The following is a 20047-nucleotide window of genomic DNA, read 5'->3' as shown; positions in this document are numbered from 1 at the left end:
GGCGCACGTTCCCCCCGGCCCGGCTCCCACTCTCCCTCCGGGGGCACCCGCTCCCTAGCCCCGGCCCGGCCCTCCCCGCGGCGCAGCACGGAGTCTCGGCGTCCCATGGCGCAACCCACAGCCTCGGCCCAGAAGCTGGTGCGGCCGATCCGCGCCGTGTGCCGCATCCTGCAGATCCCGGAATCCGACCCCTCCAACCTGCGGCCCTAGAGCGCCCCCGCCGCCCCGGGGGAAAGAGANCCGGCCACGACGACCGCCGCCGCCTGCGCCGTGCCCGGCCTGCGAAGCCCAGGTAAGCGCCGAGAGGGGGCGCCAGGGGCGGGCCTTCTGGGGACACTCGTAGCGGGGCATTTCTGAGCCAAGCTTGGGCCGCACGCAGCGAAGGAGTTCCCTGTGCTTCTCCAGTGTGCTTCTCCGGCCTGGGCCACAGATCTAAAAGTTAGGATGCCCGACGGGCCTGGACCGCGACGCAGTGGTGGTCCCAGAAAACCTGAGTGACCTCTGTCACGGCTCCCTGGGTTCCCTCACCTTTCTCCTGGGGCTTCAGCCAGCCGGCAGAGGGGGCCCTGCTGGGAGAGCGCCGCGGCTCTGGTGCCACCTGTCATCCTGGTCCTTTGCACGCACGTTCAATTTTCCCTCCTTTGCCTCTCTCTGGGGCCCAGCCCGCTTTCCCCGCCTTCTTCCCTCCCCCTGCCAGGCTGCAGTTACCAGCGGCCGCCAGCGGCCCTGGCACTGCCTGCTGGACTGGAGCAGCTTGACCCATTCCAGCTGAGGCCTCTTAATCCCCCTCTCCTGTGCTGGCTTACTCCTTCCCTTGGGGGCGGTGGTGCAGATCCCAGCCCCCAGCAGTTGCCCTGGGACTCTGCTTCAGAAGCCAAGAAACCGTAGAGAGCTGGGAAGAGACACACTCAGGGGCTGCCCAAGAGTAGGGAGAGATAGCAGCCAGCAGCCCTGCCTGGCAGCTCTCCCCTTGACTCCAGCCTGCCCTGCCTTCACTTCCCAGCCCTATAAGCTTGAGTGGGGCCGAGGGGTGGGTAGGCAAGCAGCACCCCCAGATCTACAGACTGCAGTGCGGGAAGAGGCCTCTGAGACTGCCAGTTTCCAAGGCCTATTTTGCACAAGGGCACACTGAGGTCCAGAAGAGTGATATGACTTGCCCAAGGTCATGTAGCAGGTGCTGAGTCAAGGCGAGGACCTAGCCTTCTTGTCCCCTAGTACAGTACCTCTCACCGAGCTCATCTTTTGGATTCTTCCCCCTTGCCCTTCCCTATGGCTCGTAACCAGGGTCCAGGCTCAGCAATGCAAGGACGTGTCCTCCTAGAAATGGCAGTCTTTGCTGAGGGGCTCTGGCCCAGGTGGGTTGTCAAGTCCCAGGCATTTTGGGCAAAGGGGTGACCTCCCCACACTTGAGCATCCCACCCAGGCAGGTCCTTCGAGTCGCATGTGGGCAGGCAGTGTAGAGTCTAGTTGTGGGTTGGCACTTGCCTTACTGGTTTGAGCTGCCTTGGTGCTGCCAGGGCGGTGCCCGCTCTGTACCAGGTGGTAGGGTGCTTGGGGCACATGCCTAAGAAGCTCATGCTTTGTTGGTTATGCTCCAGGGACCCCCTCTTGGAGAGCCCCATGAGGGCAGGAGAGTAATGGAGAGTTCGCCCAGCTTCCTGAAGGACACCCCAGCCTGGGAGAAGATAGCCGCTGAGAATGGCATTGTGGGACAGGAGCCAGATACCCTGACTCGAGATGGCCTGCGTCGTGGGGCACTGTGCCTGGGAGAGCCTGCCCCCTTCTGGAGGGGTGTCCTAAGCACCCCAGACTCTTGGCTTCCCTCTGGCTTTCCTCAGAGCCCCAAGGACACGCTCCCACTGTTGGAGGGAGAAGACCCCCGCAATGGGGAGAGGAAGGCCAGCTGGCTGGGCAGCAAAGAGGGGCTGCGCTGGAAGGAGGCGATGCTTGACCACCCACTGGCACTCTGTGGCTCAGCGTGCCCGCCTCGCTATGGCCCCCTGATTCCTGAGCATAATGGTGGCCATCCCAAGAGTGACCCTGTGGCCTTCCGGCCCTTGCACTGCCCCTTCCTTCTGGAGACCAAGATCCTGGAGCAAGCTCCCTTCTGGATGCCCACCGTCTTGCCACCCTACCTAGTGTCCAGCCTGCCCCCAGAGCGTCCGTGTGACTGGCCCCTGGCCCCACACCCCTGGGTGTACTCGGGGGGACAGCCCAAAATGCCCTCTGCCTTCGGCTTAGGCGGCAAGGTGAGTGATGGAGCAGAGCGGGTAACTGGGGCTCAGGCCACATGAAGTAGCTCAGTGATCCCTGAGCAGCCCTGCCAGGGCCACACGAGTCTGCTCTTCCATTCTGATGAAAAGATAAGACAACACCCAAGTAGTCAGCTCAGACGGAGTCAACCCCAAGCAATTCCTCTTCTGAGCAATGCCATCTCATGAAGCCTTCCTTGCCTTTGGGCCATTTCAGGGATTGACTCACCCATTGTCCACCCAGAACAAAGCCCTGGGAACTGAGACCTCAGAATGTATGGTCTTGTCCTAGGGTTGCAGGGCAGACAAGGCTGTCTGGGAGTAGGACCTGAGGGTGCCCCATGGCCTGTGTCTACGGTACCTCCCCCTACCCCAGGCAACCCACCCACATGCCTAGGAATAAGGTTTAAAATATTTTAAGACCAGTATGGTATCGGTCATCAAACAATCCGAATAGATCCAGGAGGCCCTTTGGTTGTGGCAAGCACTAACCTTTTAGTTGCTGGATTTGTGCGGAGGTCTGAGAAATCCTGGGGAAGGACCTGGGGGTCGCCAGGGTGGTGGGGAGGCGCTTAGGGAGCAGTGCTTGTAAACCAGGATTGAGTTCAGTGTTTTCACAGCCCTTGAGGCCACACAGGCGCACACCTGCTAGTTGTCAGTTCTGCTCGTCCTTTGAAGCACTGGAGATCAAAGTCAGCACTAGCTCCGTCCCTTCTCCTCTCTTTAGGGCTTTTACCACAAGGATCCAAGTGTTCTCAGGCTGGCAAAGGAGCCACTGGCAACTGTGGAACCTGGGTTGCTGGGCTTAGCCCCTGGTGGGCGTTTCCAGAGAACTGGGGAAGTGGAGCGTCCTTCATTCCACCAGAGAGACGGAGAGGCAGGAGTCGGCAGGCATCAGAATCTTTGCCCATTTCTCCTGGGGCATCCAGATGCTGTTCCCCGGACCCCCTGGCCCATGTGCCCCCCAGGCCTGGTTCATACTCTTGGCAACGTCTGGGCTGTACCAGGGGGTGGGGACCTTGGGTGCCAGCTGGGGCCACCAGCCACGCTGCGGTGCCCCTCTCCTGGCCCTCCTACCACGCAGGTGGGCTGCTGTCCATCTCACCCACCTGCTAGAGAGGGAGGGCCTGGCCCTTGTGGGAAGTGCCAGGAGGCCCTGGAGAGGGGCACCCTTGGGCCCAGTGAGTCCAACGAGGAAGCAAACAAGAGCTCTGGTCCCAGAGCCTGCGTACCCAGCCATCACACCAAGCTGAAGAAGACATGGCTCACGCGACACTCGGAGCAGTTTGGGTGTCCAGGTGGCTGCCCTGGGGATGAGGAGACCCCATCCGCCCAGCTGCAAGCCCTCAAGAGGGCAAGCAGCCCTGAGGTCCAGGGAGCAGGTGGCAGCCCAGCCGCCAAGCGCCCACCCAACCCTTTCCCAGGCAGTGCGGGGCAGGGGGCCAGAGGTTGGCAGGAGATGCTCGACTCATCCTTTGGGAACAAGGCGGAGGCAGAACAGCATAATGACCACGGAGGTAAGGGTGCAGGGGGCCCTACGTGGGAGGGGGCAGCCAGGACTGGAGCTTTGCGGGGAAGTGGGGTCATTAGGGGTGTTTATGAGTGGATCCTCAAGTTGTCTGGTTTCCCACCAAAATGTGACAGTTCCCTGTGAGTTCCTCAGCATCTGTAGGCCAGAGCCTTTTAGTAAGTGGTTTCTTCTTCCCATCTGCTTCCTCCCAAGCTATGATGTGTTGGTGGCAGTATAACAACATGGTTCAGAGCATGGGCTCTGGAGTCAGAGTGCCTGGGTCCTGGCTTTGCTGATTGGTGCTATGTGACCTTGGGCTAGTTACTTCACCTCTTTGGGCCTCAGTTTGTTCATCTATAAAATGGGATAAAGATGGCATCTACGTCATAAAGGCTGCCACAAAGATGAAATGATATTCACATAAAGGGCTTTGGAGAATTCCTGGCACTTTATTGAGTAAGGACTCAGTAAACATCCATCTTTGTTTTTAATTAAAAAAAATTTTTAAATGTTTATTTATTTTGAAAAGAGAGAGAGACAGAGTGTGAGCCGGGGAAGAGCAGAGAGAGAGGGAGACACAGAGTAGGCTTCAGAGTAGGCTTCAGGCTCTGAGCTGTTAGCACAGAGCCCGATGCAGGGCTTAGACTCACGAACCGAAAGATCATGACCTGAACTTAGTCGAACGCTTAGCCGACTGAGCCACCCAGGCGCCCCAGTAAACATTTGTCTTTGTGATCACTTGTGCCACATAAACCCGCCTGGCAGATTATCCTTCCTGAAGGACCCCTTGTCCTGCCCCAGGAACAAACAACTATTCCCTTGGGCAACAGGATCATGGAAACTCAGTTTGGACCCTGCCAGTGTTAGGACTTTGGGCACATCCTGACCCCCTTTGTCATGCTGTGCTCTTGATGGAAGGTGTCGGCACTGCCGGCCCTCACCTCAGTTTCTTGGCCTTCAGGATGCTGGACCTGGATTGCAACTCTCAATGGCCTTGCCCAAGCACCCCTGCACCTGCTGTGGGTCTGTCCACACTCTCGCAGGCCTCTGCCTGGGCTGGGAAGCTGTTGGCCCCCTCTCCCTTCTTGGGTTACTGCACCTGTGGTCTATGTTGAAACCCTCAGGCCTTCTCACCTTCCGGCGCCCTCTGTCCCAGGCCGGGATTGTCTCCGCATGCTGACATGAGGCCAGCAGTATTGCTAAGCCCATAGCAGAGCAATCCAAAGTCTACACTGACTGAGGGACGCCTGGCTGGCTTAGTCGGTAGAGCATGTGACTTGTGATCTCAGGGCTGTCAGTTCAAGCCCCACATTGGCGCAGAGCTTACTTTAAAAACAAACAAACAAAAAAGATATAACAAAGTCCACACTGACTGGATCTTGTACTTGGGTCAGGATACTCATCCCACCTGCTCCGACCTTGGGCCTAGCACAGTAGACCCCTCCTCTCAGCCATCAGCCCGTGTCATTCTCAGACTCTCTGCCCAGCCTTTTTGTGAAGTTTCTGGCTGCCTGGTTCACTTTCACTAGCTCCAAATCAGGCTTAGTAGACTAGGGCCTGGGGGCTGGGCTGGCTTTGCATGTGGTTGGGCTGGGTGCTAAGGCCGGGCCCGGGCTTCACATAAGCCCAGGAAGTCCCTGACAGGCTTCATTGTCTCCTCAGGCCCCCAAGATGGTAGGGCCAGCCTCCAGGACCCAGGGCTTCAGGATACTACACCTTGTTCGGCTCCCCTGTCATGCATGGATCAGTGCCAAAGCTGTACCCATGCGGCTGGAGAGGCAGGAGGGCTGGCCTGCCACTCCCAGCAAGTGCCGAGGTGAGCCTGTTGCCCCCGCGTGCCCCCAGCATCCTCCCAGTGGGAGCTCCCTCCTTACCTTCCTGTGCCCTGTCTCCAGATTGCCTCTGAGAGGAGAGCAGCATCAGGAGGAAGACTTAGCAGTCGGCTCTGAGGAGGGAGGAGGGTCTGGCCCTGAGGCCCAGCTCAGCAAGGGCCTTGCCAAGCATCTGCTAAGTGGTTTAGGGGATCGACTATGCCGGCTGCTGCGGAGGGAGCGCGAAGCCCTGGCCTGGGCGCAGCGGGAAGGTGAGCAGGACCCACCGGGCAGCCAGGAGCCTGAGAGGGCTGGATCCTGTGGTCACTGTGCTTTTACAAGGAGCACGCGGTCTGCAGAGTGTGGGCCCCTCCCCCTCCTCAGCACTGTCCTGAGAGCAGCTCAAGGAGAGCTCCTGTACCACTTTGCCCTTATTCCTGGCTTAGGATCCTAGTCAACCTGAGTTCTGAAGTTTCTGGACTGGGTGAGGGATGTTGGGAGGGTGTGAGACCCAGTCCAGTCCAGCTGCCTAAGGGCTTCTCGGTTTGCTGGGGAAGCAAGATTGAGAGCCAAGTACCTGTAAGAGCTCTGGAAGGTGGAGGCCCTCCCTGCATCTCAAGACTCATGGGCCCTAAGAAAGCTAGTAGGGTCTGGGCTGAGGTGAAGAGACCAGTGGGAAGCCAGACATTCAGTCCCTCCGGGGGCCTCAGGCTCTCCCTCCTGCTCCTTCTCTCAACACTGTGTGTGCATTTGAAAATGTGTGCACACACCTGCAGCAAGGTCACAACCTGGGTAGGGGCCTTTTGGTGGCTCCCTCCTGTCCCAGAGAGTCCAGCCCCCTCCCCCTTCCCTAGGCGGGCTAATAGCCTGCCGCTCCCTCAGCCTGGATTCCCAGCACTCCACATCACCCAGCAGCCCGGCAGCCCGGCCTCCTCGGCTCACCCCAGCTTGCCCAGCCCCTCGGGCTTTGGCACTTTTTGTTCCTTCTGTCTGGAATACCCTTCTCCTCCCTTTTTCCCTGATGAATGAACACTTACTCATCACTCAGGGCGCATTTGTGAAGCTGCCCCACCGTCCCCACCCTGGGCCTTCTATCCCTTTCTGCTTCTCCAGTGCCCACCTCATGATGCCATGACCATTGCCCTGTTTATGGGCCCATCTCCCCTCTTGGAATGTGAGTGCGAGGAGGGCAGCTCTGAGCCCTGACCAGCCCTGAGTCCCCAGCACTCAGCCCCACACAGGACGAGGTGTCTGTTGCATGAGTAAATGAGCGTGTGCTCACTGGCGTCCTTCCACCTACCGCCGAGGGCTTAGTCAGAAACCCCAGGCGAGGGAAGGAGTGGCCGCCTAAGGTTTCCTCTCCTGGTACAGAGTCCCCTGCAGGATCACTACCTCGGGAAGGAGGGAGGTGGGTGAAGGAATGTGTTGGAAATGGTGGGGACTGGTAATTCAGGGCTGATGGGGAAAGCTTTGGGGGCACGAATTGGGGAGGTGAGGCCTGCTGCCCCTGGGAGGGTTTTCTGGAGATGGTGCTGTGGGAACTTTCTTTCCAGAGGCTGTCAAGTAGGCGGGGTTGTCTGCAAGGGGCCTGTCTCCCTTCCAGGGTGGCCCCACAGTGGAAGCTGCGCCGGCTCCTCTCCATCTCTGCCTGGAGGTCCTCAAAAGGGCCCTATGGCTTCAGCCTCCTCTGACCCTGTTCTCTCCCGTGGTAAGCAGGCCAGGGGCCGGCCAGGACAGAGGACAGCCCAGGCACACCACTCTGCTGCAGCACCTGCCACCGCGGACTCTTCAACACCCACTGGAGATGCCCCCACTGCAGCCACCGGCTGTGTGTGGCCTGTGGTCGCATGGCAGGTGCCAGGAAGGCCAGGGACAAAGCAGGTAGGAAAGGAGCTGGTGGCTGAGGGCGGGAGGGCACAGACGGGGGCCTCCAAGGGCTGCTGTAAGGTTTGTGGCCATTTCTTGGCTGCCTCTCCCCCAAGAAAGCCTCCCTCCCCAGTCCCAGCCTCAGCCACCATGGCTCAATGCTCCTTAGAGCAGACTTTTCCCTCTCCCCAGATCAGAGGGCCACGCCTGTGTCCTTGCCCACCCTTAAAAGAAGCCGAGTGTCTACTCTATGCCTCCCACTTTGCTCAGCTTGCACCTTTTTAAACCTTACAACACTGTGAGGTGGGTATTATTGCCTCCATTTTCCAGATAAGAAAAACTCAGAGAGGTTAAGTGACTTGTTGAAGGTCACGCAGCTAATAAGTGTTGGGTCCAGGATGTAGACTCACATCTTCTGACCCCAAGTCTTACTCTTTTCATGGTTCTCAGATTTTTCTCCCTTGGCTCCACTCAGTCACTTGAGGGCTTAAAATGTCCCAGTGTCCCAGTAGAGATAGCCAAAAAGAATTCCAGGGTCAGAAATGTTTCAGAATATTGTATTCTACATGATCATCTTGGATTCTGGCAACACAGACCAGATATTGATCAATATTCCGCAAGCAAAGATCCTATGTCACTCTTGAACCCAAGTTTCCCAGAAAGCCCACATTTTCTGGATTGTTGAGCCCCTTGATTTAGATATCATGCCCTTGTCCTTCTTCTCTGACTTTAAGCTGCGGTTCCCTTTGGTTTCCTGACCTGCACCTTCTCTCTTCCTACCCCACAGACTCTCAGGAGCACTCCACAGAGGAGTGTCCTCAAGAGGCTGGGCACACTGCCAGGTCCCTAATGCTCACCCAATTTGTCTCTAGCCAAGGTAAGCCATCTTGGAGGAGTCGGGTGTGCAGAGGGTGGGTCCTGGGGAGAGAAGCTTCCTGTCTGGATATGCCTCAGCCCAATCCCATGCCCTCTTGCTTGGTGAGGCCAAGCAGCACAGGGACAGCCTCCTGTCCACACTCACCACCAAACTCCATCTCCCTTCCCCACTCACAGCTTTGGCAGAATTGAGCACCGCCATGCACCAGGTTTGGGTCAAGTTTGACATCCGGGGGCACTGCCCCTGCCAAGCCGATGCCCGGGTGTGGGCCACTGGGGATGGGGGCCAGCAGGTAAGAAGCAGGGCATGGGACAGGTGCCAGCATGAGCTGGTTGGCCCCAGGATTGGGCAGTGTGTTTGGAATTTACTGACTTTGGCAGGGTATGGCCCGTATCTTTTGATGAGGATGAAGGGTATGGAAGCTGGGTAAAATCAAGCTACTTCTCACCTTCCTCCGGGGATTGGGATCCATGGATTGAGCTCTAACATCTGCCCCACCTCACTCTCCCCCACTCAGAGCTCCTACCCACCTGTGCGTGTTACAACTTAGCGCTTGCAACATCACACAAGAGCTTCTTGCTGATGGGTCCTGTCTCTCCGCTCACCAGGCACGGGCTCCTGAAGGTGGAGTTCGGGCCCGCCTTCCCTGTATGCCTTGTACTTGACACAGAGCAGGCACTCAGTATGCATTTTACAAACTTTTTATAAAATTCCTGCTTTTATTATAAAAATCATCCATTCAAGAAATAGTTTATCGAATGCATTTTGTGTGCCAGACCGTGTTACATACCCATGATGAAAAATACAAGCAAGTATAAGGAAGACAACAACAGCCCTATAATGTCACCATGATCATTTTGTCATATTTCTTTCCAGGCGCTTGCCTATATATTTGTTCAGTCTATTCTTGTATATCTTAGATCATACTGTGTGTGGAATTCCGTAAGCAACTTTTTCCCACCTAATGTTATATCACATAATATTTTGCTCCTTGTAAACACAATTTTAGGATTTATAAGAGTCTGTTGTTAATACTTGTGGGTTGAGTTGGATTGAGCTGTGTTTGCCATTTTTAAATCTCTGGTTGGATTGGGGGGTGGTGGATGGGTTTAACAGAAGGAGCCGACAGAGAAAACTCCCCCAGTTCCACAACCTTCTTGCAACGGGGCCACCCACAGGACCAAGGACATCAAGGAGGGTGAGAAGCTCCCCTGGTCCTCGATCACACTGTGCATTGGGAGGCTGGGCTAGGGTTGGCACCCCCAGGACAGATCAGAATTGCTTTAGCCAGAAGCCCCCACCCCATAATCTTCCTCAGTCTTCTCGAGTCATTCCAGAGGAAATAAATCTAAATACAATCTAGGACAAGTCTCCCCACCCCTCTCCAGTCAGACTCCCATGGTGAGCCCCTCCTTTGGAGAGGCCCAGGAGCTGCCGGCAGGCGGCGGGAGAGAGACTTGGCCCACAGACCAGGGTAGGGCTTGTGGGCAGTGGAGCCTCGAAGGAGAGGGGAAGCCTCTCACCATTTTCCTCCTTGCCAGAGACCGCCGACTCTACTGAGACCCCGGCAGAGGACCGTGCCGGCCGAGGGCCACTGCCTTGTCCCTCTCTCTGTGAACTGCTGGCCTCCACTGCTGTCAAACTCTGCTTGGGGCACGAGAGGATACACATGGCCTTTGCCCCCGTCACGCCTGCTCTGCCCAGCGTGAGCAAGGGCACAGAGGGAGGCCTGGGGGCCCGGGGACAGAGGCTGGGCTAGGGCTCCCTGTGGGGTAAAGCAGGTCCTGAGTTGTCCTGCCCCTCCATCCTTCCCTTCACACAGGATGACCGCATCACCAACATCCTGGACAGCATCATCGCACAGGTGGTAGAACGGAAGATCCAGGAGAAAGCCCTGGGGCCGGGGCTGCGGGCTGGGCCGGGCCTGCGGAAAGGCCTGGGCCTGCCCCTCTCGCCAGTGCGGCCACGGCTGCCTCCGCCCGGAGCTTTGCTATGGCTGCAGGAGCCCAGACCTCAGCGAGCCGTCCACCGCTTCCAGGAGCACTGGAGGCAGGGCCAGGTGAGGCTCCTCACCTCCCAGCTCCCCGTTCTCATGGCCTTGGTTACCCTCAGGGCCTTACCGCCTAGGCCCCGGCAGACCTGGTCCGTCACACGGAGTGGGCAGTGGGGTTGGTCCCCACACTGGTCTGGTGTCCCCCACAACATGCTCTGGCCTGGGCAAGTTGGTGCCTGTCCGTTCTCTCTACATCTCTCTTCCTTTTCTCACTACAGCCCGTGCTGGTGTCAGGGATCCAGAGGACACTGCAAGGCAACCTGTGGGGGACGGAAGCTCTTGGGGCACTTGGAGGCCAGGTGCAGGCATTGACCCCCCTCGGGCCTCCCCAGCCCACAAGCCTCCGCAGTGCAACGTTCTGGGAGGGATTCTCCCAGCCTGAAAGTAAGTGTCCCTGATGTGGGTACGGGGAGCTGGGAGACTGAGCCAGGGGGCAGCGGAGTCCCACGGTGACCCTGGGGGCAGCTGGAAGCAGAGCTCAGGGCAAAAACTAGACTGTCTTGTTGCCAGGGGGCCAGGGTCCTCTGGACAAGGAGGTTCCTCCCCCGGCAAATGGCATGTCTCCTCCTCTAGTTCGCCCAAAGTCAGATGAGGGCTCCGTCCTCCTGCTGCACAGAGCTCTGGGGGACGAGGACGCCAGCAGGTGTGTATAGTACCAAGGGCTGGCCCCACCTGCCGAACCTCTGCCCAGCCCCTCGCTGTCACTTTCCCTCCTTCTTCACCCCCGCCTCAGCATTCCCCGCTTGCCTCTTGGAGTGACCCCTCTAGTGGTGGGCTCTGAGGGCACCTTGGGGGCCTGGGTTGAGCCTGCTGGGTACGACCCTGCCCCCTTCAGGATGGAGAACCTGGCTGCCAGCCTGCCGCTCCCAGAGTACTGTGCCCGCCATGGGAAACTCAACCTGGCTTCCTACCTCCCAGCTGGCCCTGCCCTGCGTCCACTGGAGCCCCAGCTGTGGGCAGCCTATGGTGAGTGCCACCCCACCTTGCCCCTGGTCCCATTCCTGTTACCTCTGGGTACATGTGTGTCTGTGCCAAAGTCCTGGAGCCCGTGCCCAGCTGTCCCTTTTCTGCCTCCATCAGGTGTGAGCCCACACCGCGGGCATCTGGGGACCAAGAACCTCTGTGTGGAGGTAACTGACCTGGTCAGTGTCCTGGTACGTGCTGAGGCCCCACTGCCTGCCTGGCACCGGTCACAGAAAGGTGGGTCCTGGGCCAGAGGCAGGGGTGGGGACAATCTGCAGATTTCGATGTGCTGTTTCTGCCTTCCCTGGGTCCTTCTGAGCTGTTTCTCTTCCATAGACTTCCTCTCAGGCCTGGATGGGGAGGGGCTCTGGTCTCCAGGCAGCCAGGTCAGCACCGTGTGGCATGTGTTCCGGGCCCAGGACACCCAGCGCATCCGCCGCTTTCTCCAGATGGTGAGGAAGGAGCAGCGAGCTCTCCTCTTCCCCTAAGCTGCCCTTGTGCTCCCAGAGAGTGGGGGTGCTCAGCCCCAGAAGCTCTTCCTGTTGCATGTGCCCCATGTGCTCACTCTCCCTGCTCCCTCGGTGAGCTGGACAGCTTTGACTCCCACAGACAGGTACAGAGAATGCAGGCTGGGACCTTACGAGTTATGTGCTGGACATGCAGAGAGAGCAGGGGCTGAGGAGGGACCTCATGATGGAATGAGAGCAGGAGCTGTTGCAGGCTAGGCACCTGGGTACATTATCTCAGTTAACTGTCACAATCACCCTGTATGGCAAGCACTGCTGCTTTCCCATTTTTGGATGAGGAAACTGAGGCTGAGTGGTAGAGCTTATGGCTGTTCCCACCTCCAGGTCACTACACTACACCTCCTGGGGGCAGGCAGCATCCTCTGCATAGGCTGGGGTTGGAAGGGGAGCGGCTGGCAGAGGGCAAAGGGAAGACCCTCTGAGATGCCTCCTGCTCCCCTGTCCATGATCTACACCTTATGTGGAGGTGCTCTCTGGGGTGCTAGCACGTGAGGGCTGAAGAGGCAGCATGGTAGGCAGAGGGAAAGACTGGACAGGATGAAGGGTGGGGAAAGAGAAGATGAGAGGGTGAGCAGGGGGCAGGAAGCTCCAGGGGGTGGGGCAGTGGAAGGCAAGTGTTAAGGTTAGGATAGGCACAGCAGCCCAAAGCCCAGCTGAACTCTGATTGTTCTGGGAGAAAGACATCCACCAAGTGTCACCCCTGCTAAGGCGTGCATGCACACGCGCGCACGCGCACACACACACACACACACACACACACACACACACACATGCAGGTGTTAACCTGGCTGTCCACCACCACCGTCCTGCCCACAGGCATGCGTATCTGCAGACACATCGACAAACACACACAGAGATGTACACACAGATGCTGGAACATGCAGAGGGAGCAGACAGAAGCACACCTTCATACACAGACGGCCTCATCTAGTCTGGGTGTGGTGCCTCTAGGCAGTCTCATATGGCCAAACCTGATGATTCATGGAGAAGGTTTGAGGGGCATATGCTAACTGGGTGGCCTGGGAACACTGATCTAACTCCAGGATGGACCCTGAGGACAAAAGAGCCTGGGCGCCTGCCTGGGGCTACCCTAGGCAGCCCCAGCCTGGCACACCAGCCTCCCCTTTCCCCATGGCCCGGTCTTGGAAGCCTGCGTCCTAAGTCCAGGGACAATTGCTGAGGTCCTGGTGAAGGGGTGGATTTGTCTAGCGGCCAGTTGGAGCATGATGCTGGCATTGACCCCTGCAGCTATCCCTTGGGCATCTCCTTCTCTGGCCCCCACGGATCCCTGTCTGCCCAAAGAGCTCCCCACTCTGGTTGGGCTGACGAAGGCCTCCCCATAGCCACACCTGTTCCAGAGGCATCTGCCTAGCAGGCAGGCCTGTACCTCCACTGGGCATCAGAACTTCCGTGTGGCCTTTGCTGGATCTGGGATCTTAGTAGAACTCTGATTAATGCTTTAGATCATCTCCTCGAGGACATACAGCTATGTAGTCACCTACAACTTAGCACGCAATTCAGGACGTTCATGGGACTCCAGGTCAAGATCTCCTCATGTAGACAGTTTATGAGCTGGGATTACGCAGGGTAGCTTTCTGGGTTTTGGAGAAAGGACCAGGGACACAGTGCCTATTCAAGGCATCTAACCCCAAGAAAAGTGGGGGTTTAGACTCCCAGGCTTAGAGTCCCAAATCCTTTCCTCTAAGCTCTTTCCAGCCAAATCTCTGTTCTGCCAACTTGAGCAGCCCCGGTTTCTCACCACCCAGCCCTTTCTCCCACTCCGATGACCTCCTCTGCCTGCCCCTCAAGATTTGACGGCTTCAGCTCTTGGCCTTTGCGCCCTGGCCTTCAGGAAGTCTGTGCCCCATCCTGCAGCCCTGTTCTTGTTTCCCCGCCTTACTCATTCCACCTTCTCTTCTTTGAGGTGTGCCCGGCTGGAGCAGGCAAGCTGGAGCCTGGCACCCCGGGCAGCTGCTACCTGGACGCTGGCCTGCGGCGGCGCCTACGGGAGGAGTGGGGCGTGAGCTGCTGGACCCTGCTGCAGGCCCCTGGAGAGGCCGTGCTGGTGCCTGCGGGGGCTCCCCACCAGGTGCTTCCCCAGCAAGCCAAGGGCTCAGCAGAGAGCTCAGACTATGAGAAGCGGCAGGAGCAGACACCACAGTGATACAGCGTCCCCCAGCCTGCTCCATACTCGCCCCTCCCGATGCCCTGAAGCTAGGCAGGGCGGGAAGTCATGCCCCATTGTAAGGAAGAGGAGAAGCTGCGCGGTCTTGGAGTCAGCTAGCCAAACTGAGCTTCTTGTCCTCGGTTGCCTACCCTCCTGTGCCATCTCTGGCATCCCCTTGGCTTGGTTTTGGCCTCCGCCTTTGAGTTGCCTGGTGCTGGATCCAGGGCCTCTGCTCTCTGAAAGCTGGGTGGGGGTCATTATGGGAAGTAGACCTCAGGGAGAAGAGGGGCAGGGGGAGGGTATGTGAGCCCGAGTCTCCACTGACCCTCTGCACACCTCCTGTCTGGCACAGGTGCAGGGCCTAGTAAGCACAGTGAGTGTCACTCAGCACTTCCTGTCCCCGGAGACCTCTGCCCTCTCTGCTCAGCTCTGCCACCAGGGACCCAGCCTGCCCCCTGATCACCGCCTGCTTTATGCTCAGGTGAGTGTGACACTGGCCAGGAGGGCAGTTGGGGAAGCATAGCAGATCCACTCTGTGCCAAGCAAGCAGCCAGCCTGAGCCCAGGAAGGGCACTCTCAGTGGGAAGAGCCCAGGAATGTGACTGTAAACACCTTTTCCTCTCTTTTGCTCCTAGATGGACTGGGCTGTGTTCCAAGCAGTGAAGGTGGCTGTGGGAACATTACAGGAGGCTAAATAGGGGTATCCCCAGTGTCTCGGGTAGGCTGGGGGGCAAGTGCTCAGTCCAGGCACAGCTTCAGCAGAGGATGATGCTGGGGAACTTGGGGACTTTTAGAGTCAATCCTCAAGCACCACTCTGGGCATAGGCAGCGCACCCTGTTCCCCGCTCCAACCTGGGCCCTTCAGCCAACAACCACGGTACGTTTGGAGCTCACACTGGCCCTTCGCAGGCTGGCACCTGCTGTCCCTGCATCCCTTGCTATGGTACCAGGCCCACACTGGGGATGGATGACTCCCTCCACCCCCTGCCCCCTGAGCCCAGGAGACAAACAGCCCTTCCCTGGGGGACCTCGGGAATCATTCTGGCTTAAGCAACACCTTGTGCCGCCTCATCCCCTACTGCCCCACCCGTGCCGGTGCTCTGCTTACACCACCCGCATCTCCACTGGGCTCCAGGTGGCCCTTCACACTGCAGGCATGCTGGACAAGGCGCCACCGAAATCCCGCCCTCTTGCCAGAGAACAGTGAGGTGTGCTGAGGAGGTGGCATCAGGACACTGCCCAGGCTTGGCTGGAGGGAACGATATGGGTGATGCCCTGTCCCTGCTCCCTCTTCTCGCCTCCCTCCTTCATGATTTCCATTAAAGTCTGTTCTGTGAATGCTGCTGGAGTGGTTGGCCCTGCTCCTGCGGGCCACATGAACTGGGGGGAAGGGGGTGCGGGGGCAGGGAGCAGATAAGGAAGTGGAGTGGGACGGGCATGGGGGTCATGACAGGGACTTCAAACACCCCTGCCTGCTCTTCTTCCTGGGGCCTGGATCCTTTTCCCACCGAGGAGCGGATGGAACGTTCCAGGGGTCTTCCCCTGAGGATGTTCCTGACAGCAGACGTGGGCAAGGCAGAGCCCTGGGGGCAGCAGCGCGGCAGCCTTCCTGGGTGCACTGGCTGCAGAGCCCCGGAGCCCCAACACGCATGCGCACTTCAGGCCACCCCAGCTCTCCTGTCTGCCCTGACCTGGAGCACCGCGAGTGTGGCCCAGGAGAACCCTTGCCTTGCCGTCTGCCCTCGGTGCCCGTGGCTGGCCCCAGGCCCGCTACCCGGGGTCTGGCTTGCTGCCCGAGACAGTTGGCAGCCCCTCCCCACCCCCAGGGCCCTGCGGCCTGACTCTGCCTGCCCCGCTGCCCTCGTACATCTTAGCGCCAGCACTGTCCAGCTCTTGTTATACTAAGTGTTCCTGCAGTGGCTCGGGGAGTGGTTTGTTGTGTGTGCTTTTTTTTTTTTTAATGAAATAAAATTTTTTATTATAAATGTAATATACTTTCAGAACATTTAGAAAATAGGAAAAAGTCACTTGTAAGCTCACCTCCCCTCACCCCCGCCGACCCAACCACTATTAGCATTAATGGTGTATTTTCTTGTATTTTCTCTAAGGGTTTCATACATGATTGAATTGATGTGTTTTGTACTTGATTTTTTTCCTTTTCACACTGTGTTGTGGTCACTTTCTGCGTGGCTGTGTAACCTTCATTTTAAATGGCTGCTTATATTCCCTTCTGTGGCTTTGCTGTGATTTACATAACCATCTCACACTTAAAAAAATTAGGTTTCTTCATTGTTTGCAAAGCAAGGTTATTTTCATTTTTTCACCGGATAGAGAAAAAAGAAAAAATGAAGGAAGTCCTACACTTTACTCTGCCACTGTTTTCATTTAATCTCATTTAATCCCTTATCATGGTTTTGAGGTAGATATTATTTATTTATATTTTACAGAAGAGGAAAGAGGCAGGCTGGGGTTGAGTCACCCAAGGTCACGCAGCAATTTTAGTGTCAGGATTGGGATTTGAACCAAGCTTCCTGACTTGAGTCTCGTTTATATTAGTCTCGGCCCTTAATGGACTTTGCAGATGGGCTTGCTGTTCTGTCCTCCTTCTGACATACACACCGTACAGCTGATCATGTTCCAAGTGGCACTGTGCGACCCGTCGCCACTTACACCTCACCTAGTATAGCTGTGTCCTAATGTCACCCCAGAACCCCAAACGCGGGGTCCTTCCTGTGGGAAGACAGAGATGGCCCAGTCACCAGGCCTCTCTCTTCTCCACAGAACTCTCTGCCGCTTCCCACCTCATGCAGTTCATAGCACCCTCGAGGGCACATTGGATCTGACTCTTGCAAACATCAGGTGGACCAAATGTTCTAGGACTGGCCCTGGGCACGAAGCCAGTCCAGGTGGGGACTGACCCTGAGACATCTGGGGGCACTTGGTGGCACTCTTCCTCATGGAGGCTCAGCTGGCCCACCCCAGTCCAGCGCTACCCTTGGGGGCTCTGCTTCTCCCAGAACCCCGACTGTCCACTGTCTACTCCAGCCCCTCTCACTGGCCCAGATAACACAGAATCACAATCCTCAGCACCAGAAGTGACTTCCGCATGTAGATTAGCAGTGCTGCCTTTTTCTTTTTTCTTATAAAGTGCATTTTTGGAGTTTTAATTTTGAAATGATTTTAGATTTACAGTCGAGTCACAAAGGTAGTACAGGAAGTTCCTGATTACCCTGCATCCTGCTTTGCTTCATGTTAACATCTTACACACACATGGCACAGTGATCAAAACTAAGAAATTGTTATTGATACACCACTATTTAAAAACATTTTTTTCAATATTTATTTTTGAGAGAGAGAGAGACAGAGTGTGAGTTGGGGAGGGGCAGAGAGAGGGGGAGATAGAGTCCAAAGCAGGCTCCAGGCTCTGAGCTGTCAGCACAGAGCCCGACACGGGGCTCAAACCCACGAACTGTGAGATCATGACCTGATCCGAAGTAGGATGCTCAACCGAGCCACCCAGATGCCTCTATTGATAGAACACTATTAACTAAGCAACAGACTTTCTTGGGATTTCACCAGTTTTCCACTAATGTCCTTTTCCTGTTTCAGGATCCACCTATGCCTGCATGTTGCAGATGGCCTAGAGGGGAGATGTGGCTCCCCCAAGGTCATTCAGCCAGCTAGTGGCAGAGCACGGGCTGAGCTAAACCTCCCCCTCCCCGTATACCCTGGGCTACTGCCCTCCTCAATCTTCTGCTTTGCAGAGGGACAGCATTTGTTGCTCTGGAAAGGCCTCCAGAATCACAGACACCCTGCCCCACCCCGCCTGCCCATCCCTGGCCCTGTTTCCAAGGTGGCCTACACTGCCTTCCTGCACATGTGCTCACATGCGCATGTGTGTCCACGTGCTCTGAACTGGCTGCATCAGGCTTTGCTCCTGTGGATGCTGGGAGTCCTGTACTATGCAGTCTACCAGTTTGGCCATGCTTGTCCACCATGCTGGGAAGCCCTCCCCCACCCCCTGACCAGCCAGTGGCTCTCTGGGAGTGGAGGATACAGAGCAACTTTAACTCAGAACTTTCTTTGTTTCTGGCTCTGGAGGCTTCTCCCTCAGACCCCTTCCTCCCTTAGCTTTTCCTGTCAGTCTTAGGGCCTCTGCTGTCTTAGTCTGGTGTGTGCTGTCTTCCATCCAATGCCTTGAGAAAGCCTACTTTCTGCTGTCCCCCTCCACACTTCCAGAAGGGCTGGGTACAGCGCCTGGAGGGCCCTCTGCCTGCGCAGCCCTTCTCAGTTTACAAGGGGCTTTCCTGTTGCCTGTGTGCTCCTCACCACAGGGGTGATTAGGTCCACTTAACAGGGGAGGAGTGCTTTTCCCAGTGATAATGGAGTGGAGCCGTGGTTTCTTGCAGTCTGCTCTTCCAGGCGGTCTGGTGTTTATCTTAGGCTGCGTCTGAGGCTCTCAGAGCTCTGCCAGACATGACCTCATTCTCTCTCAAATCATCCCTGGGAGGCAGAAAGGAGTCTGGGACCAATGCTGTTCCCACTTCACAGATGTGAAAACCGACCTGTGGATACACAGACGCACACACACACACACAGACACACACACACACACACAAATATGTTGACAAGTTGCTTCACAGTCCTGGGGGCCTGGCTCGGGATAGGGCTGGGGGCAGCAGTGTTCATCAAGTACCTGAAAAGATTGTGGGCCTGGCAGGGACATTCCACCATCAAATGCAGGGTCCTGTCTCCAGGGAACTGCAGCCAGCTCTCTACATGAGAAGGGCCTAAAGAGGGCAATCTGGTGTGACTGGAATTCCTGAGGGTATAGTTCTGTGGCGGTCATGTAGGCATATTTCATGACAGCTTGCCTTTGTGTGGCAGCAACAAGAGCTGTGGCCAGAAGGACTCACCCTGAGGGCTTGGGCCGCCTGGTCATGGTGACCCACACTGAAGAGTCTATAGAGCTCCTCCCATGACATCTCACCTTCCCAACAACTCTGTGAAAGAAGAGCTAGTATGAGCCTACTGTACAGATGAGGAAACTGAGGCCAACAATTTGTCCAAGGGCACAGAGCCAGCCAGTGAGCAGTGGCCAGACATCTGCTTCCAAGTGCAATGCTTTGTCTGTTCCACCAAGCTCCCAAAAGGAAGGTACACAAAGCCAGCAGGCAGGGAAAGGGGAGAACCAACTGAGGATGAGAAGCCCACAGTTGGCTGGCTCCACAGTTTCACTCCAGCTGGCCCTGCCCTACTGTCCTGAGAGTAGGTAAAGGAAGCTCTGAGGAGGAAAGGTCAGTCTGGGAGAGAAGTAGGAACTCGCCAAAACAACCCACACCCTGCTCTCAATGTGCCAGGCCACCAGGCCTGTGAGCTGGGTGTGTGTATGAGGGGGGTGGGGTGGCAGACAAAGAAGGAGGAGCAGGACCTGGTCCCTGCCCTCAGCAGGGCTTTCGGTCTTCAGTGGAGGGGGCCCTAAAACTGTGTGGGAAATGCAGTGGCCAGCGGGCCAGGATATCGATGAAGGCTGGGCTGGCTGATTCCAGAACCTCCTTCTGCCCCCAATCCCCTCCTCCCATCTCCAGCCACAACTTGACCATCCCAGCCCTGCTCCCTCCCTCCTCTGAGCACCTGTCACACCTCTTGACCAAGCCAATCATTTAGCACAAACCCTCAGATGACTTTCGATTATACGTTTACGTCCACCTTCCCAAGGTCAGATTCTCCTCTGAAGGCAGGAGCTACTACTGCTCCTCCTGCCACGGTAACATGATGTACATTTTTTGTGAAGAAAGATTATTTGGGAAGGGTTCAATTCGGGTAATACCATGGTATGTGTACGACCACAGCTGCACAGTGGAAGTCCAAGCCACAGCCCCGGGCCTCTGTGATGTCATCGGCTTGTTGTGACGTCATCGTCGCTGGCCACTGTGGCGCTCCGCAGCCTGCAGGCACGATGACGTCACCGTCCGAACTCGCGCAGACAAGTGCTTGCTGGAGAAATTAGCGAAGCTGGCA

General features: G+C 56.9%; 2 protein-coding genes and 1 long non-coding RNA gene across 4 annotated transcripts; 2 read left to right on the top strand and 1 right to left on the bottom strand.

Annotated features, from left to right (window-relative positions):
• Nucleotides 1-105: 105 nt before the first annotated feature.
• HRURF (HR upstream open reading frame) lies at nucleotides 106-210 on the top strand. The gene has a single exon (XM_077766643.1). It carries the CDS (start codon nucleotides 106-108, stop codon nucleotides 208-210), a length of 105 nt encoding a protein of 34 aa, XP_077622769.1.
• A 1427-nt stretch (nucleotides 211-1637) lies between these two features.
• On the top strand, nucleotides 1638-15364 carry HR (HR lysine demethylase and nuclear receptor corepressor). Of its 2 annotated transcripts, XR_013335709.1 has the most exons (19): nucleotides 1638-2249; nucleotides 2980-3769; nucleotides 5425-5578; nucleotides 5658-5845; nucleotides 7290-7454; nucleotides 8227-8316; nucleotides 8493-8608; nucleotides 9433-9514; nucleotides 9858-10021; nucleotides 10139-10375; nucleotides 10588-10753; nucleotides 10943-11012; nucleotides 11205-11335; nucleotides 11450-11569; nucleotides 11669-11784; nucleotides 13784-13948; nucleotides 14379-14507; nucleotides 14662-14903; nucleotides 15162-15364. XR_013335709.1 is itself a non-coding variant. In XM_077766584.1 (18 exons), the coding sequence occupies exons 1-18, from the start codon at nucleotides 1638-1640 to the stop codon at nucleotides 14722-14724; spliced, it is 3558 nt and encodes a 1185-aa protein (XP_077622710.1). In that variant the 3' UTR covers nucleotides 14725-15364. The 2 variants fall into 2 exon arrangements, 1 of the variants encoding a protein (XP_077622710.1); XM_077766584.1 differs by having other exon boundaries at nucleotides 14662-15364.
• Nucleotides 15365-17874: 2510 nt separating this feature from the next.
• Nucleotides 17875-19022, bottom strand: LOC144233612 (uncharacterized). The gene is made up of 3 exons (XR_013335715.1): nucleotides 18943-19022; nucleotides 18723-18816; nucleotides 17875-18591 (listed from the first exon to the last, which is right to left on the bottom strand). It is a non-coding gene; the product is annotated as an uncharacterized LOC144233612 (long non-coding RNA).
• Between the last annotated feature and the right edge of the window lie 1025 nt (nucleotides 19023-20047).

Source organism: Crocuta crocuta, unplaced genomic scaffold (assembly GCF_008692635.1).
Source record: "Crocuta crocuta isolate KB4526 unplaced genomic scaffold, BGI_CrCroc_1.0 scaffold225, whole genome shotgun sequence".
NCBI classification, from domain to species: Eukaryota; Metazoa; Chordata; class Mammalia; order Carnivora; family Hyaenidae; genus Crocuta; species Crocuta crocuta.
This window is presented reverse-complemented; position numbering and strand designations above follow the sequence as displayed.

Coding starts and splice junctions, on each gene's coding strand:
- HRURF (XM_077766643.1), top strand. CDS start 106: ATGGCGCAACCCACAGCCTCGGCCCAGAAGCTGGTGCGGCCGATCCGC.
- HR (XM_077766584.1), top strand. CDS start 1,638: ATGGAGAGTTCGCCCAGCTTCCTGAAGGACACCCCAGCCTGGGAGAAG. Junction 5,579..5,657: donor CACTCCCAGCAAGTGCCGAG/GTGAGCCTGTTG, acceptor CCCTGTCTCCAG/ATTGCCTCTGAGAGGAGAGC. Junction 10,754..10,942: donor GGGATTCTCCCAGCCTGAAA/GTAAGTGTCCCT, acceptor CTCCTCCTCTAG/TTCGCCCAAAGTCAGATGAG.